The 18,032-nt window shown below is 38.3% G+C and overlaps 1 protein-coding gene across 1 annotated transcript in view; it reads left to right on the plus strand.

Annotated features, from left to right (window-relative positions):
• Positions 1–11,364, plus strand: part of LOC125225240 — a 49,349-nt gene extending 37,985 nt beyond the window's left edge. The window contains exon 4 of the mRNA XM_048128848.1: positions 9,900–11,364. Coding sequence (XP_047984805.1) covers positions 9,900–11,364 — 1,465 coding nt within the window. The remainder of the gene's footprint in view (positions 1–9,899) is intronic.
• The last annotated feature ends 6,668 nt before the right edge of the window (positions 11,365–18,032 follow it).

An 18,032-nucleotide genomic window follows, 5' to 3' on the forward strand; every position in this document is an offset into this window, starting at 1 on the left:
GCAGCGTGACGTCAAATTTATGTCATCGGCATAAAAGTTACGGGCCCAGGGGGCCGATTTTTGAGTCTCACTGTCACTAAAATACCGGTTGAAAACGGTGAATTGCCTATTATTTTCAGTGACAATTTTCTGAATTTCTGAACGCGTGAGACTCAAAAATCGGCCCCCTGATCATTAATGATATCAAGAAGAATTATGATGGTGATGACAACTTAATGATGTTTTCCTTTCAACAGAGTAATATGCAAATAAGTATTTTATAGTGCTGTGACAGGACATTAAACTACTTTGCCAACCCGTTGATACGGCTAACGTCCAGTTTAATGAGATTACCATTTAAACGATATATTAATCACCCCAGGCTAATAAGATAAGGCACAAATAATAAGTTCGCGAAGAAAGCTAATCACGAACAAGACATTCTAGACATTCCTATCTAAAAAAACGGTCAAGTGCGAGCCTGACACGCCCACCGAGGGTTCTGTAAAAAATAACTTATTATTTTAAAAACATTTACTGTTTTTAGATTTGTCCCTGTAGGTACGTACTGTGTAAGAAGATATTACATATTAGACAAATGTCGAAGTTCTAGGTTAACTGGAAGTAAAGTACGTGTAAGTATTTCCTTAAGAGTTAAGAGATTGATATGTATTAGTTTTTTTGCGGCATAATGGCCTATCATTTCCAAGAAATAATGGGTTTTGAAAGACATACAGAGTAAGTAGGTGTTCATTTTTTTCCTTTTCAGAACACGGAACCCTAAAAACGACGATATTATATTTCTTATGAATTTATGGTTCTTACTCCTTTATTAACTAGATGTTATATTTGGGACTCATTTCAGTCAATCTGCCAATAAGCCAATAACGATTAACCTAGATGATACTATGTTTACTAATCATACAGGGTCTGATAGAACAAGCCGTCAATTATCTATGTTTACATACAGTTATGTACCGTTAAATGTATGTGCGAAAGTTTTCGTACCATTTTGGCATACGTTGAATTGACTACTAATAACAACAACCAAAGACATATAGAGGTATAACTCCGTATAGACAGATAAAGTCTAAAGAAAAAACGTACCTCGGTACCTACCATACAGAAAAAGGTACGGTGACCTAGATGGCATTACACCTTTGGGGTACGCTCAGCTAGATGGCGCTAATATATATGGGCCAAATTGTCAAAACTGAGGTTCAAAAGTTTGAAGCCTGTGTCAAGAGATGGCAGTCTATGCACTGTGATTACACATTTTACTTCGACAGTAACTCTATAATACTCGATCCTCTTTGCAACAACTTATGATTGTAATTATATTATACGAAGGTTTACTGAAGCGTAACTGAGCATTTTCAGAATTTGGGACACCCCAATTAGCGTAAGTTGTTAACAAAAATTAATTCGCTGTCAGTTTTGTGACGACAATGAAGCATAAAATCTGTCTAAAATTTTACTTTTTTCACATTCTGAATGTAGATATCACTTAAAGTTTATGTAATTAACACAAAAATAATATTTTTATAGAAATTTCATGCTTAATTATCGTCACGAAACTGACAGTGAGTTAATTTTTGTTACGAATTACGCTAATTGGGGGGTCCCAAATTATGAAAATGCCCAACTATAAAAAATTAAAGAAAAAGTGGAAACATTCACACTTCCGGCCGGATTCCAACCTGCGATCTTACTGCTTTACCGGAGCAATCACTAATGACCAACTTAACAATGGAGGCTGGAGTTGTGAATTTTTTCCATTTTTCTTTTAATATTAAATCGCTCGCAGACGTTTCTGTGATAAAAAAAAATGTTTGTTCTGTTTAAGAATACGTACCTACCAATGGGCGACGTCATAATTGACATAAATTACTAAAACAACAAAAAGTATGGTAGATAAGTTGTAAAACTATAAAAAAACTGCCTTATTAGGCACGAGTTGCGTCAAATATTGCGCAGATCGGAGGTGTGGCTGTTTCTTGCAAAAAACCCATACGTCAACGCAAGTCTGCGAAGTTTTGCAAGTCCGTCCGTTACCACGCGCATACGCATCCTGCCGAGTGTTCTCATTGGCCCGGCGAGCATAAAAAGATCTAGGGAAATCAGGGTGACCTGACCTGGCAACGTCTATAAAAGAAACATTTTTTGCATAATTTAATAACGTGTTCCTTTGCGTGCTTCTCTGAGCGTGTAGCCAAGAGTACTTGGCGCTCTATGATGAACGACACGCAACTGGCTCTGCGATGCTATGAAGGGCCGACGATTATACTCTTAGCTTAGATATTACTAGGTATAGATACATTATGTATTTTTTTAGGTATCTGCCTATAATGTCTCTCTTTCTAAAATATTTTTGACAGTACCCAAAACCAGTAATAGTTTGGGCTGCTTGATTCATCATTCACTTACTAATACAGAAAAAAATGCTTAGGTAAAATCCTGAGGAGATAATTTGCTCTCATCCTGTAGGCATTTTGAATCACACATGTACAAATCTAGGATACCAGAATCGATTCCGTCGGCAAATTTTCTGCTCCCACTCTACCATAAGCTTAAAGAGGTTTACAGAAAAGAGACAAATATATTAGACGTCGGCGTCGATATGTTGTTTAAACACACACAGGTTGTTTATCGAACTGTAAACAAGAGATCTGTGACCCCGTGCACGTGACGCAGAAGCTGCTTCGTTTTGCGCACGATGGTAATTAATATTTGTGATTACATTTCAGTGTACCTGAATTTACATTTTCATATGACAAGAATACATGTACAAAAATTACACTTCCAACCTTAAAATAAAACAGTACTTAACACTACTCCCATGCGAAAATTCATCCGCAACGCAGGCTTCGTCATGTGGCCACAAATCCAAATCAACAACATGCTTCGTCAAACAAACCAACGATGATATCCGCAACAGGCTTAGTCATACATAAAATAATAACTTTAAGCTAAATGAAACCGTCCCGAATCGTACCCGGTTCAAATGTCCCCATCACACCGGCAGCGTTACCACGCTGAATAGCCAATGAGATCTGTTGGACCAGGTACGACCCGGACCGAGGGTCACATCTCTTGTCCCTTGTTAGATTTTCATATTATATTTCATATGTCATAACACTAAAAAATCTCACTTTTCAAAATACAGGCAGCATCAAAAGTAGCCAATAGTGTCATCTGCTTTCTTCTTTCTGGGCCGGATTTATGCAACATATGTATATGGTTGCATAAACGTCAAATTTTTAGTCATAGTCAAGTTTTTAGACATAGTCTAATATACAGAAGTACTCACGTTGATATACGATATGGGCAGCACGGTGTGTTTCTAGTTACATTGAGAGTGTGGAGACCCATCATCAGGCATGTATTGCTGCTGCAGTGTGTTTTCTGCTTGTATTACTTTTTATAAAGTAATAGGGGCCAGGCACGCAGGCATGGTCGCGCGATAAATGATAAAACATCAGGCCGGCCCTATCGCACTATTTGTAAGTGTTTTATCATTTATCGCGCGACCATACTTGCCTGCCAGGTCTATGAAAAATATCATCATACTAAATTAGATCTTTAGATGTTTTAGATTTTAAATCTTTATTCATCTATGAAAGGTCAAGTTTCTATCTCTAATAAACAATTTGTCATCTTCACTTCATCACTGTCATCATAACTTACAAAAAAACAAAGACATAATAATTTGTACAGTGATTAACCCAGCGATAAACAGTCTTACTGTCTAACAAAATATATGCGAAATACACCATTGAATGAAAACTATTTATTAGGCATTTAGCTATGTTTGGTTATTGTGGCTAGTACTTTATGGCTATCAAATACATCGGTCCCCCGCCGCTTTGATTAAATTATAACCTAGCTTTAGAACTGTACGGTATTTGGCAAGATAGGACAAATAGCCAAGTAGTAAGCTCGAATACGGTGAGACAAGATGTTTATTATGTACTACATTTCGTATCTCGACGTTTGTCTTATTATGGCCGAAGCATTCCAGAATGTTAATGCCAAGTAGGTTTGCAATTGGCTAAACAAAACACTAGCTAAGCAAGCTACTAGAGACTAGTGTACCGACCTACTATAAAGAAGATCTGAAAGCAGTTAACCAAATCTACCTACATACGTACCTACTACTACTACAATATCTCGCCTTCGAGATAGACAGTCTTTTTCTTACTGTAAATACGTATAATTGACCTCTCACGTGTCGTGATTTTTTTTTAAATACTTGTCTCTGGGAACATATGACCGCACTGTCAACAGTTTCTCACTTGAAATAACACTCAACTTTTACTTCTATAAATAAACCAACATTTGCGTGTCATAAAAACTTTATATGTATGTTAACGTCGCTGTGTCTAGACTCTAGACAGTCCATATGGTCAAAACAAACACTAAAGTATGCGAAGGCACTACTTTACTATATAGACATGATAACAAACATTGGAAGTATCTGCGATAAAGAAAGCGAGAGTTGAACGTCGTATCATACCGCAGTGTCATCCCAGTTTGCAAAGCAAATACGTCATACCGGGCAGGGGTATAAAAAAAACCGGCCAAGAGCGTGTCGGGCTACGCTCAGTCTAGGATTCAAAAACTGTTTTCATATTTTTAAACTTATGATTCCAAAGTTAGAGGGGGGACACATTTTTTTTACTTTAGGAGCGATTATTTCCGAAAATATGAGCATTATCAAAAAATAATTGTAGTATACCCTTATTCATTTTTAAGTACCTATCCAACAATATATCACACGTTACGGTTGCAATGAAAAAAAAATCACTCCCCACTTCACGTGTAGGGAGGGTTATCCTAATAAAACATTTTTTTTCACTTTTTTTTGTCGGCGTGATTGTTATAAATATTGGTACTAAATTTCAGCTTTCTAGTCCTTACGGTCACTGAGATTAGCCGTGGACGGACGGACGAACAGACAGACATGGCGTAACTATCAGGGTTCCTAGTTGACTGCGGAACCCTAAAAAGGCGGGATCCCATTGCTTATTAAATTATATAAGCAATATCTAATAGAAATGCTCACTGCATAAATGGCAACTACGGCCGTATAAAATTATTTTAGATGAGAAAGCTCAAACCATTAATAAAATTAGTACTGGAGAAACCATTTTCGAAAGGGAAGTCCCTGTTGAAATCTATTATCGATATGGATGATAATAATGTGTAGTCTTGTATGATTAATATAGTTTTTTTTCTACTCAGCCCTACATTCTAAGTGTAAATATTCATTGCCTAACAGAACTCTTTGTATCAACGTACTTATATTTTTTATCAAACAAAAGATCGAACTTCCAACGAAGTTTCAAAGTTCAGATTGGTCAGACCAAAGGGAACGTGAGAGAAATATCGGAGATACAATTTATCATCATTCACACACCTATTAGTCACTATTAAGTAGTACTTTGTCGGCGCGAAATACACACAGCTCTCTAGGTTATAAATACAAAATCATTATATCAACTTTTTATACTCACATTTAAAAAGTTTTTACATTTAAATGATATTACTGGGTGTTTATTTTTAGCTTACTTTCTTAAAGTTATTTTTAGCGTGCTTTCTTTAAATTAAATTTCTTTCAACAGGTTTTGATACTTTTGATCTTTCAACGCTTTGCAAATAGTTTGCAATCAATTTTTCGATAAGCGAAGACGGACCCATACAGGTACCGATACATATAGCTACCGATACAAGAAAAGCTATTAAAAATTAAATAAAATCTGGGTCACAATTATAATTCAAAGTATGTATCGTGTTCGCATCCAAGGGGCCTATTTGCACATATTTAGATTAAATATAAATAGAGAATAATAGGTACCTATTTATTTATTTAGCCATTTTAATAGGTAAGCCTGTATAGTGTATATGTTATGTGAAGACAGTTTTTTTTATCTGATTTCTTCATATAATCCGAGTACTTTCGGTCTACCCCAGTTTTTTATCAGTCACCTGGGTGCGTAAACACATTGCGTCTATTAGACCAACCCGTTAATTTAGCCGCCGAAATGGCGCCTAATCATTATCTAGCTAAGATTTATGAAACAGGTGCTGTTTTTTAGAGTTATAATATAAAGCAATTAAAAGCAACTGTTAGATAGTATTTTTATGACTGTGTTAGTGTTAGTGCACATAAGTTTTTAGGTTTTTAGTGGTGACTTGCCGGTGATGGAATGAGCATCTCATGTCATATATTCGTGAAAAAATAGTAGAGGTAGGTACGTACAGTCGTACATATTAAGTGCACAATAGATTTACACACATCGTATTTGTGACGTTATCTGGGTAAAGGGACCTTATTGTCGATGGCGCTTACGACCCGCGGCGTCGTATTTGTACACGAACATCGCTCATAACGCTGTAAGCGCCATCGAAAATAAGGTCCCTTTACCCAGATAATGTCACATTTTCTCGGAAATATTCGTATTTTGTCGTGCTAGCTAGGCCAACGTTAATACCTAGGTACTTCTTTTACTGAGACTGATTCAAATAGCATGACACATTTGTTAGTATCCGTGAAAGTACGAAGGAAAATCATTTTGCACTACAACTGTAGTCAGTTATACCTAAATTATTAAAAAAATGTAGCATAAGCGATGGGCAAACAACCTGTTAATGCAATATTTATAATAACAATTTCGGTTTTGACTCATCGGTCATTGACGTCATTGTTTTGATGATTTGAGTGGAACTGAAACTTGAGCAGTTCCACGTGCTCTGTCTACCCCTTTTAGGATTCAGGCGTGAATTTATGTGTGTATGCGATGTGCTGTAGCTGACACGGGGATATCTTATAAATATGATTTCTTAAAAGGTCTTAATGTTCATTTAGTTCAAAAATACCTACACTTACGGAAACAACTTGTCTACACAACTTTGACATTTACCTACAGTTTTCCGTGATCATTATGCAAGTAACTGCGTCGAATGGAAATATCGCGATCTCAGTTCGACAAAAATCAAGATCGTAATCACTGTCTTTATCCCGGTCAATATAAGTCTAATGAAAATAGCCGTGAAACAATCACAACTCTTACTTACGGAAAGTCAGGTTGTTTGAGTGAACAAGTGAATTACGTAGGTAAAAGGCTATATGATTTTTACGACATCGTACGTCATTCACTGGTTCGCTGAATAGCTAATTAACGGGGCTGTAGACGAAGCTCGTATTCAAGTTGATTCCGCGATTTTTCGTATCAATGAGCCATCGAATTGGTTTCCAGAATGTGTTATGTCTATATACAGGTTGCTGTTTAACTATAATGTGCTTTCTTTCTGATTGTCGTAAAAAGAAATTTAGATTGCGATTCCATAGACAATTGTTTTTGCAAATATATTTTGAAAGTTAGGTTATTAGGACATCTACCCCGTTATGTTCGTTTTTGCTGGGTGTCCAGTAAATAATAATTTATTTATTTATTTATTGTTAAGAACACATACAGTCATGACATCAAGTATATAGGTAGCAAACAATTACAAGAGATAAAAAAACCTGTAGGTTCATAAATGTTTTAAAATACTTCAATAGCATTCAAAAGCATTTTTGCAAGAAGAAAACATAAGTATATATTACTTTAACAACAAAAGTTTTGATGTAATAATGGATAACCTTCTAACCAGAGCGCCTGAAGTTGATCCAGAAAATAGACTTATTGTTTTCAAGATTATCGAATGCTTATTTCTTGTTGTGAGTATCGCTATTTTTATTTTACTTATTAAAAAAAACAATTAAATTAATAGACGTAAGTATTGAACACTCTTATTATACCGAAATCCAGGCTGCCAACGTTCGAGTCGGAACTGTAGTTGTCATATACATAATTAAAGTTATAGAGAGACAAAATCCGTTTCGACATCGAAGCGTAAGCAACTGTCCCCTTGCATAGGCACTCTGGGCCAAAATCGTTCGAAACAATCACGAATAATTAAAATTGTTTAACCCCTAAAATAGTAATCACTCTGTATATAACACGGGGCGGGAATGCAGCGGTCTCGATTCTCAGTCCACAGGAAACTGCCCGCTCGGGTTACTTGCCGACGATATCATTATGTGTGAAATGTACGTTTCAATGACGATATTCAAATTTCTTTTTCATGCTGCGGAAGTTATCTTTGATCATTTCCTTAACATGCGTGAATATTTGTAAAGTTTAAGTTTATACTTTCAAAAGTTTTTCTGGGATTACTCTAACAAAAATGAACTATTAAATTTGGTCAAATTCACATGATCCCAGAAAGGAGGTATGATTTTGTAGGTACTTGCTTTATTTTCGAGGCCATATGACTATGGCAATTCTCATCTACATAGTATGGAATCTGTCTTGCGTAGACTGTCACCCTAGCTTTTGGAAGAAAGTTCACCCAGCAACTACCAGCGAGAAGAAAGCCTTGGTCGGCGTTTTGCCGTGCATGTACACTCTCAGTCGGATCATATCGTACCGAGATAGGTATATTGCATCATACCTTCAGTGTCATTAAATATTTTCTATTTTATGAACACGCTTATCCCTCGTGAGCAACAATAGCAAAAAAAACATGCGGGTCCTTTATCACGCGTTATCAGCTACCCTTTACGAGCAAAAGCGATTCGGAAAAGTAATTACTGTTAAGTTTATCTACTTTTTAATGTGACTAATTTCCGCCACATCGCACGATCAACAAAAGGTCGTTGTTCTAAGCCTGAACTTGGCAATGAGTCATATTTTATAGATAATGCGTTACAGTCGCAGCGGTGAGACATGCCTCAAAAGAGACAGTGGGTCGATTTGGGAGCCTTTTGAGCTCGTAAGAAAAAATAGGTCAAGACTTGGCTACTATTTTATATTTCCACTGTAGAGGTAGCATTTGACTCTAGAGGAAAAGCAACCTAACTCCAACCACTACCAAATAAAGTATTCGTATAAACATCACTTAGCCCAAGGAACCAAATGTAGCTGTAGCTGTTCGCAATGGTAAATCATTATTAAGCTAATAGAAACAATTCATGACTCATGAAAAAATATCTCTCCTCGTGACACAAATTGTTCCCCGAAAAATTAGAACCCTAGACTATCGGAATAGGTCAAATCGGCTCTCAATGGTAGGTAAGTCAGCTAAGACACCTATACGATCTGAAAAGTAAATAAATACATAATTATTAGTTATTCATGAAATGTCATCTTTTTAAGAAGCATTTTCATGTTAATTTTGACAGCTGATGACATTTTTGTGAGTCGATTTAGTTGAAAGACATGACTAACCTTTTTATGTTTTGATGCATTCCCAACTTTGTTTTACAGTATTTATTATAGACATGATGGTTTTGAAAGTCTTTGTTGCTGCGTTACTCATGGGCTACAATTAATAGAATGTTATTGAACACGTGGCTAAACATTAGACATAAGTAAATATGTGTTTTGTTTTGTTTGCATACTAAAGAAAAGTGACGAAGCTGTACAGATTTTTGCGAATTCACAGGCAAAGAGGAAATTGCTATAGAAATATTTACTTATTCGCAAAAGTAAAACAAATTAGTCATAATACGTATAAAAATAAATCGTAATTTGACTAATTAACAGGAATCTATAAATTCACTTAGTTGAATGTTTTTTTTTGGAGATTCTTAGGAGGAGTTATAGGAAAACATAATATCCGAATTTGTAAACCTAATATATAATATAAATATAATATTAGATTTTAGAAAAGGTAATCATAACGTCCAAACACGAAAATAAAATTTGGAAATGACTTAAAGGTAAATAGGTAGGTAGTCGAGTTGTCAACAGTTGCTTTTATTTCATTATTTTATAAAAATAATAGTCTTTTTATTTGATGCAACCAGACCTTACTAATAGTAGCAATATTGTCCAACATACATAATTTATTTCAATATTGCATGCACTTAGAGAGAGAGCGCCGGGCATTGATAGCATCCACGTGGACATGTTGAAGGTCGATCCTGGGACATCTGCAACTCTACTGTATCCTCTACTGACCCGTATCTGGGAAGCTGGACGAGTACCCGATGAGTGGAAGCAGGGACTCTTGGTGAAAGTCCCAAAGAAGGGTGATCTATCGCAATGCGATAACTGGCGCGGCATAATGCTCCTGCCCACAGCCGCAAAAGTTTTAGCAAAGATACTGCTCAATCGCATTGCTCCAAGAGTGGCAGAGACGCTGAGGGACGAGCAAGCAGGTTTTCGCCCTGGTCGCTCCTGCACAGACCACACCAATACCCTACGCATCCTGATCGAACAGAGTGTCGAATGGCAGTCGGAGTTGTTCCTCGCCTTTGTGGACTTTGAAAAAGCCTTCGATACCGTGAAGTGGAGCGCGCTGTGGTCCAGCCTTCGTCGCAGGGGCATACCCGAGTGTGTCATCCGCATCATCCGCTCCCTGTACGAGGGGAGCACATGTAGGGTGATACATGAAAAGGAAATGGGAGCGCCTATACAAATAAGTGCCGGTGTGAAGCAGGGATGCCTCCTGTCTCCACTGCTATTTATAATTCTGCTCGACGACGTCATGAGAAGTGAGGTCAAAACGCCAAGAGGCATTTGCTGGCATACAAGGGTACTGGAAGATCTTGATTACGCCGATGACATCGTGCTGATTTCGCCATCTTTAGCCCACCTAAAAGCGAAACTTGAAAGTCTTCAAGAGGAAGCTGAAGCCATGGGCCTGCGAATCAACCGACGGAAGACTGTCAATATGCGAGTACAATCAGCTTGTAAGGAACCTTTGTTGCTCAAAAACGACCGCCTTGAATCAGTCTCCAAGTTTGTGTACCTCGGCAGTACACTGTCGTGTCAGGGAGGTGCAGACGATGACGTCGAGAGCAGAATTAAGAAGGCAAAAGCTGCATTTGCTCAACTCAAGCCTGTTTGGGATTCAAACGTGCTTACTCGCCGCGTGAAAATCTCCCTCTTCGAATCTATTGTCAAGACCGTGCTTCTCTTCGGCTGTGAGACATGGAGAGTGACAAAGGGGCTGACGCACAAACTTCAAGTGTTTGTCAATAAGTCCCTCCGGTCGATCCTCCGTATCTTCTGGCCGAAAACTATAAGGAATGAGAATCTGTGGAGTATGTGCCGACAACCTCCGATCGCCCAGGAAGTGGCTCAGCGGAAATGGAGATGGATCGGTCATACCCTTCGAAGAGGAGCTACCAACAGCGCCAGTATCGCGTTTGAGTGGCGGCCTCAAGGAGGAAAGAGGGCCCGCAAACGCCCCGTACACACCTGGAGGCGGAGCGTTGAGAACGAGCTGAGGGAATATGGACTGAGCTGGAACGAGGCCAAGGCGGTGGCTCAAGATAGAAAGGCGTGGAAGGATCTTGTGGAGGCCCTATGCACCTATGGGGTGCCTTAGGACATACAACAAGAACAACAACATGCACTTAATGTCTCACATTAATGATACTGTCACATAATTAATGAACAGTTACAAAGTAATCACAATATCTTATTTAAATAAACAGTACTTTGACTTAAAACAATCGCTCAATAAAACCGACGGTATACCACAGACATCAAAGCTTGAGATATCTTTGATACTATATACTTGTTTTATTGTTCATCGAATAATGATTATTTAGTAGTACCTACCTACATTCTTCAAAATTCTGCTTTACCTACTGCTACTCCTACTGTACTGCTTTACTACCTACAATAAGCGTCCTTAGACTAAGCTAGCATTATTAGAGAATACAGAAACCTTGAATACCTAACTAGTCTACCTACCTACGTACCATAAATACGTAACTAACTAATATGGCTCTGACATCCAAAAAGAATCTTGACCTCCAAACACAGAGAACCTCCTATAGAGTAGCAATCTTGTATATTTTGTTCGCGATACGAGTCACCAGTGTTTGGGGTGCGAGGAGCGGGTGGGGAATGTGTTAAGCGCGCTGTGATTGGCCGTTTCAAGGACGGCGGGCAGTCGCGCCAGGTGAAAAGAGACAGAAGTATGACTGTCCCTCTACTGACGCGTAAGTGGCCAATGTAAGTTGACCTATGCCGGCTCTCAATAAATTATAAATATGACTTATTTGTGGAATGTAATGCCGTCTGTTTTTAAATTTGAGCTTCTTGTTACCTTTCCACACCATTTCACACTACAGGTGGACATCTTTAAGGCATCAAAATACCCTTTTACAATTTTTTTGTGCGAAAAACACGCGCTGCTTTCGGGTCTGTTACTCGGTCGATACTGATCGGGCACGGCGAGCGCCCGCGCTTATATCAGTGCAAATACTAGGAAGGCTGGCGACCGCGAGTCGTCTTGTAATGGATGTCTATAGGGGTTGGTCTGTGCCTCCAAAGCTATCGCACGACAGTCACAGAGAAATTTCCAGCGTTTATTTGAAGTCAAGATACTGTTGTCACTCATGATGCGGACCGTATTTCGATCGCACTATGAGGTCAACAATCTAAAAACGAGCAATGCAGTGCAGTTCATGTTTAATAGAGTGCATTTACGTACAGGTCACAATGGCGTCGTCATAATGAACCACGACATGATGAACATTGTACTAGGTGTATAATTTACCTACTGGTGGCACGGGAAATAGGTTGTGGTCATCATGCCATCGTACGTTTTGAAGGTAAAGCAAACTTCAGTGATGTCCAAATTTCAATTCTGAAGAGTAAATATTCTTTATTGCACCACAAAGATAACAGATTTACAAATAACAGAATTACATTAGGTAAACATATAGGCAACAACGGGCGGTCTTATCGCTGTAAGCGATCTCTAATCAGACTACCTTAGGGTAGCAGCTAAAAGAAAATCCACACTAATATTATAAATGGTAAAGTGTGTGTCTGTTTGTAAGTGGAGATAGTTGAAGGTATGGAGAGTGACATAGGCTACTTTTTGTTTCTTTCTAACCCCCACTTTCCTAGATAGGGGTGGAAGTTTGTGTGGAGCATTCCGCAATTTTAGAATTTAACGCGTGCGAAGCCGCGGGCAAAAGCTAGTTTATAATAAAGAGAACTTTCATCTTAATAAAGAGTGACTCCCAAAACTGCAGTGCTTCTAGAAACTATATAGAGAATTACCTAGCCACATTTTTTTTATAAATACTTTTGTCTTTAAAGTAACACGACTTAGCTACCGTGTCTTCGTTGTCTTGATTGGCTGCATATCGACCGACACCCGGTAATTGTTAAAGAGCTATGGCCGACTCCCACGACGGGTTGCATGGCATAAGCTACAGAAGACATGGCACTTTTGAATAAAAATATAGCGATTCCCCAAGTATTTCTTAATTAGTTTGCGTATCTACATGTACATCCATTTCAATTCTAAAGAAATAGTACTATTTAAGTGCCACTTATTGTGATGATGTCTGGATTGCAGATTTGGCTTGTCTGCAGTGATGTAGTACAGTATAGAGACTACTAGTGCACCTATGTAGGGTCAATGAACAGATCCACTGGTTGTGCATGCTTTCAGATTTCGTGACATTATGTTAAATTCAATTCGCCGGAGCAAATTTTACACATTGAACGCGTCGGATTTCACTTTATGCACAGTACAAGTACAAGAAATTCAGGTCCCGTAGCTGAATGGCATTTCTGCGATGCGAAACGCCACCGAAATGTAGTCTAGCTCTGTCGCGCCAATACGCAAGAGCGATATAGATAGATAGCTACGAAAGAGATATTATCGTGAGCGTTTCGTGAGCGTTTGTGCATGTGCATGGAGGAGGAGTCCGAAAGCGGTTCACTGTTAAACAGTAGGTAACTGTGGTTACCATGAGTTGATTACAGAGTTATGACAGCTAGAACGTGTCGGACCGCCGTGGTTGGACTAATGGACTGGTTGGATGGCCGAGCGCGCGGCTATAGTTTTTTTATCGTGTTTAAGGTTCGTTCTGCTCTTCAAGCTTTTAACTTGGACATCACTTGTAGTGGAAGCCTCAATGGTTTAGACTCGTATGGCAGACACAACATGTGTTACTGGTTACGGGTTAATTGCTGGTATTGCGTTCAAGTGCCACATCATAATTACTACGCGCACTTTGATTTCATGCTCTAAACGGTTTAAGGTAGTTTTAACTACTCGATCCAATTAACGATGAAAGTTAAGTAATATTAGGTAGCAATTTACATTGAGATCGCAACTGCACCTTCATTAGGTACTGTTGTGATTTTACTGCTAGAGTATTTTTTAAATTTTCTTGATAAAATAGCGGACATTTGCCGTCGCATCATGACACCCTATAGACAGAAATAGACAGCTACCGATGCAGGCTCAAAAGTCACAGACCCTACATGTCAACCTTCAGGCTTTGAACTACCGAGACGGCAATGGTGTCGACTGTCGCCTAAATAGACTCCGGACGGGCCACGGCCATTACAACTACCTTCTGAACTCACAGATTAATCTCAAACTAAAACGGTTTGATTGGAGCTTTTGTACCAATTCCAAATATTAGCTGTAGATATTTATGATAGGAATCAGATATGTTAAGTAGTGTCAAAAATTATGTTTCTGTGTTAAAAAATCCTCACTTTTGAGACAGAGATCGGTATCGTATCGCAATGGTATACCTATACCATTATTATTACTCGCGACTTTTGAAGGTCTAGAAAAATAATTCGAATACGTAATGAAATGAAATGAAATGAAATATTTATTTTTCCAAGTAGGCATATTACAATGCGCTTATGAACGTCAAATAAAACTACGCCGGCTCTAACCCTACGCCTCAGCCTCGAGAAGATTTCAGTCCCCCCTCAGTTTGAGGAGGGTATCCACTATGGGACCGGCAAGAAACTCGGCGGGCCACTTCTTTTCAAAACATTACATCTTATAATTAACATGCATTAAAAAAAAAAAAAAACAAGATACAATTTAATAAGCAAAAGTATTCATAAAAAAAAAAAATATTAACACAAGAAATTATACAAAGTACAAAGCTATTATGATTATTAATAAGAGATGTTAGAGATGTATAGAGTCTCTAAGTGTCAAAGTACATCTAAAAAAATTATACATGAAGAAAAAAAAACGAATAACTAAAATAACTTTAGAGTTGTAAAAGACTCTTGTTGTCTTAAGCAAAGGAAAAAAAAATATATATATATACTTAATCTACTTTTTTCCTTGGAGATGTATATGGTCTCCAAGAGTCAGAAAGAAAAATAAACAAACAAGGACCGAACAGAGTGCCTCAACGTAATCTCATTCAAAATTAATGTTACATAGAATAGCATAGCCCCTATTAGCTGAAACAGACCGGTCTTCACAAACAGCACCCGTTCACGAATATGGCGCGCATCTCAGCCATCGCCTCCCTCAACCTTCATTCGGGAAGGTGGCGACCCGATCAACGACGTCACCGTAAGCAAAGACTTTTTAGCGAGCATGACATGTTCAAGCTGTCCGGGCTGTATTAAATATTCCAATAATAAGTGAATACGGTATACCTAGATGTAAGACACAACATTCCGTGCTTGTATGTTACATAGTTTAAATTGACTTAATTGAAAACAAGATCTTGGGAGATGTAAAAGGTCCCCACAGTCAATTATAATTAATGGGATATAATAAAAAATGAAAATTTGGAGGTGTAAAGGTTCTCCAAGTGTCAAAAGAACTAGAAATAGAAAAAAAAAATGCGTATGAAATACAAATTTCACGTCAAGAGACTGTTAAGCTAGCAATCTCCAACTAATTCTACAGAATACATAACTAGTATGTACTCATCAAGTCAATATATATATATACCAAATTATAATTATACAATAATAAGGATCAATAATTTAAACAGCCAGTAGCAACAGCGCCTTAAGCATGACACAATGTCTCCCGGGACACTGCTAGCAAAACTATGACAGATTTTGAGCCTGGATAGTCGGCCATGGTGTAGTATCTCCCAGGTAATCATCAATTTTGTAGTACCCCTTTTTGAGAAGTGCACTTTTTATGTACTTCTTGAATGAAGTAAAGGGCAGATCCCATGCCTCTAAGGGTACTTTATTATAAAATGTTACACAGTTTCCCAGGAACGATTTCTTCACTTTCTGTAGACGAAACTTGGAAACCGCTAGCTTATGTTTGTTCCGTGTATTATAACTATGAATATCTGACAGTTTCTTAAAGGACTCTATATTCTTATGAGTATACATTATCACATCTAGTATGTATTGTGAAGCTACTGTAAGGATGTCTATCTCCTTAAAGCGTTCCTTCAGTGAGTCACGTGACGCCATGTTGTAGATAGATCGTATTGCCCGTTTCTGGAGAACGAAGATGGTTTGAATATCTGCTGCTTTTCCCCAGGCCAATATGCCGTAAGACATAACACTATGAAAGTAACTGAAATAAACTAGGCGAGCTGTCTCCACATCAGTTAATTGCCTAATTCTCCTTACGGCATACGCGGCAGAGCTCAACCTTTTTGCTAGTGCAGATATATGAGGACCCCATTGCAGATTGCAATCTAAAGTAAGACCAAGAAAGAGCGTATTCTCGACAAGGTCCAGGTTTTCGCCATTCAGCGTGATGGTAGTATCTGTCTTCCTTACATTGGGTAAAGAGAATTTAACACATTTCGTCTTCTTGGCATTAAGGAGCAAGTTATTTGCTGTAAACCATTCTAGCACCTCCTTCAAAGTTTCATTCACATGGCTATAGTCACTCAGTTGCCTATCAACTTTGAAAATTAGTGAAGTATCATCAGCAAATAAGACTATCTCACATTTGTTCTTTACAAGACATGGCAAATCATTTATATACACAAGGAAAAGAAAAGGTCCCAGAATAGAACCCTGTGGTACTCCAAGCTTTACAGTTGTACCGTTAGATTCAGTACCATTTACAACCACTTTCTGGGTTCTTTCGTTTAAGTAAGATTCAACAAGCTGTAAAGCTTTAGAGGATAGACCGTAGTGCTTCAGCTTGTGTAGTAGTGTGTCGTGCTCCACACAATCGAAAGCTTTGGAGAGATCGCAGAAAATACCGATAGCATCTAACGAGAGTTCCCAGGCATCGTATATGTGCTTGATTAGCACAGAAGCAGCATCTGTCGTCGAACGACCTCGTGTAAAACCAAATTGCTGATGCTGAAGTAATCCATTCGTGTTAAAATGTCGAAGCAACTGGTTCAATATAATTTTCTCAAACACTTTGCTGAGAACTGGAAGTATTGAAATTGGTCTAAAATTTCCAAGGTCATCCTTGCTGCCTGATTTAAACAGAGGAATAACCTTACTATACTTCATCAGATTGGGAAACACACATTCCCTAACACAAGCGTTAAACACATCGGCTAGATAAGGTGCCACGACGTCAATAATTGAATACACGACTTTCACAGATATCCCCCAAATGTCCTCACTGTTTTTAACTTTTAAGGACTTGAAAGTTTTAATAATCTCTTCGGGGTCAGTAAATTGGAAATATAATTCCATGCTGCATTTCTTAACATTGTAATTGTCCAAGTAGAGACCTGCCTTAACTACAGAGGAGTTTAAATTCCGTGTAGTATCAGTGGCTATGTTGGTGAAAAAGTGTTGAAAGGCGCCAGCAACATCGTCGTCTGCAGACAATACTTGGTCTTGAACTTTTAGTGTGTAATGGCCATCACGGGGTTTCGTCTTCCCGGTTTCAGCGTTTATCATATTCCAGGTAGCTTTTATTTTATTGTCTGCCGACCTGACCTTCTTGCTTAAGAATGCAGACTTAGCCGCGGCGCAAACTTTCTTAAACACTTTTGAATACCTCCTTACATATTCAGTGAAATTTTCATCATGGTTAAAATTCCTCAATTCATACAGGTCATACAATCTCTTCCTGCTTCTGTGGATACCGACGGTGGCCCAGTCACTAAACTTTGACTTCAATTGGCCTTGCTGTACAGTCTTCGTCTTAAAAATATTCTTGTGGACGTCGTGGATGACACTCGACAGTTCCCCGTATAATGTATCAGGATCTTGCTTGCTTATACCTGTCAAAGTAGGTACCTGCGATATAATAGATTCTCTAAATTTATCCATTCGGCTAGCAGTGATAGGCCTATACGT

This window comes from Leguminivora glycinivorella, chromosome 4, assembly GCF_023078275.1.
Source record: "Leguminivora glycinivorella isolate SPB_JAAS2020 chromosome 4, LegGlyc_1.1, whole genome shotgun sequence".
Classification (NCBI taxonomy): Eukaryota; Metazoa; Arthropoda; class Insecta; order Lepidoptera; family Tortricidae; genus Leguminivora; species Leguminivora glycinivorella.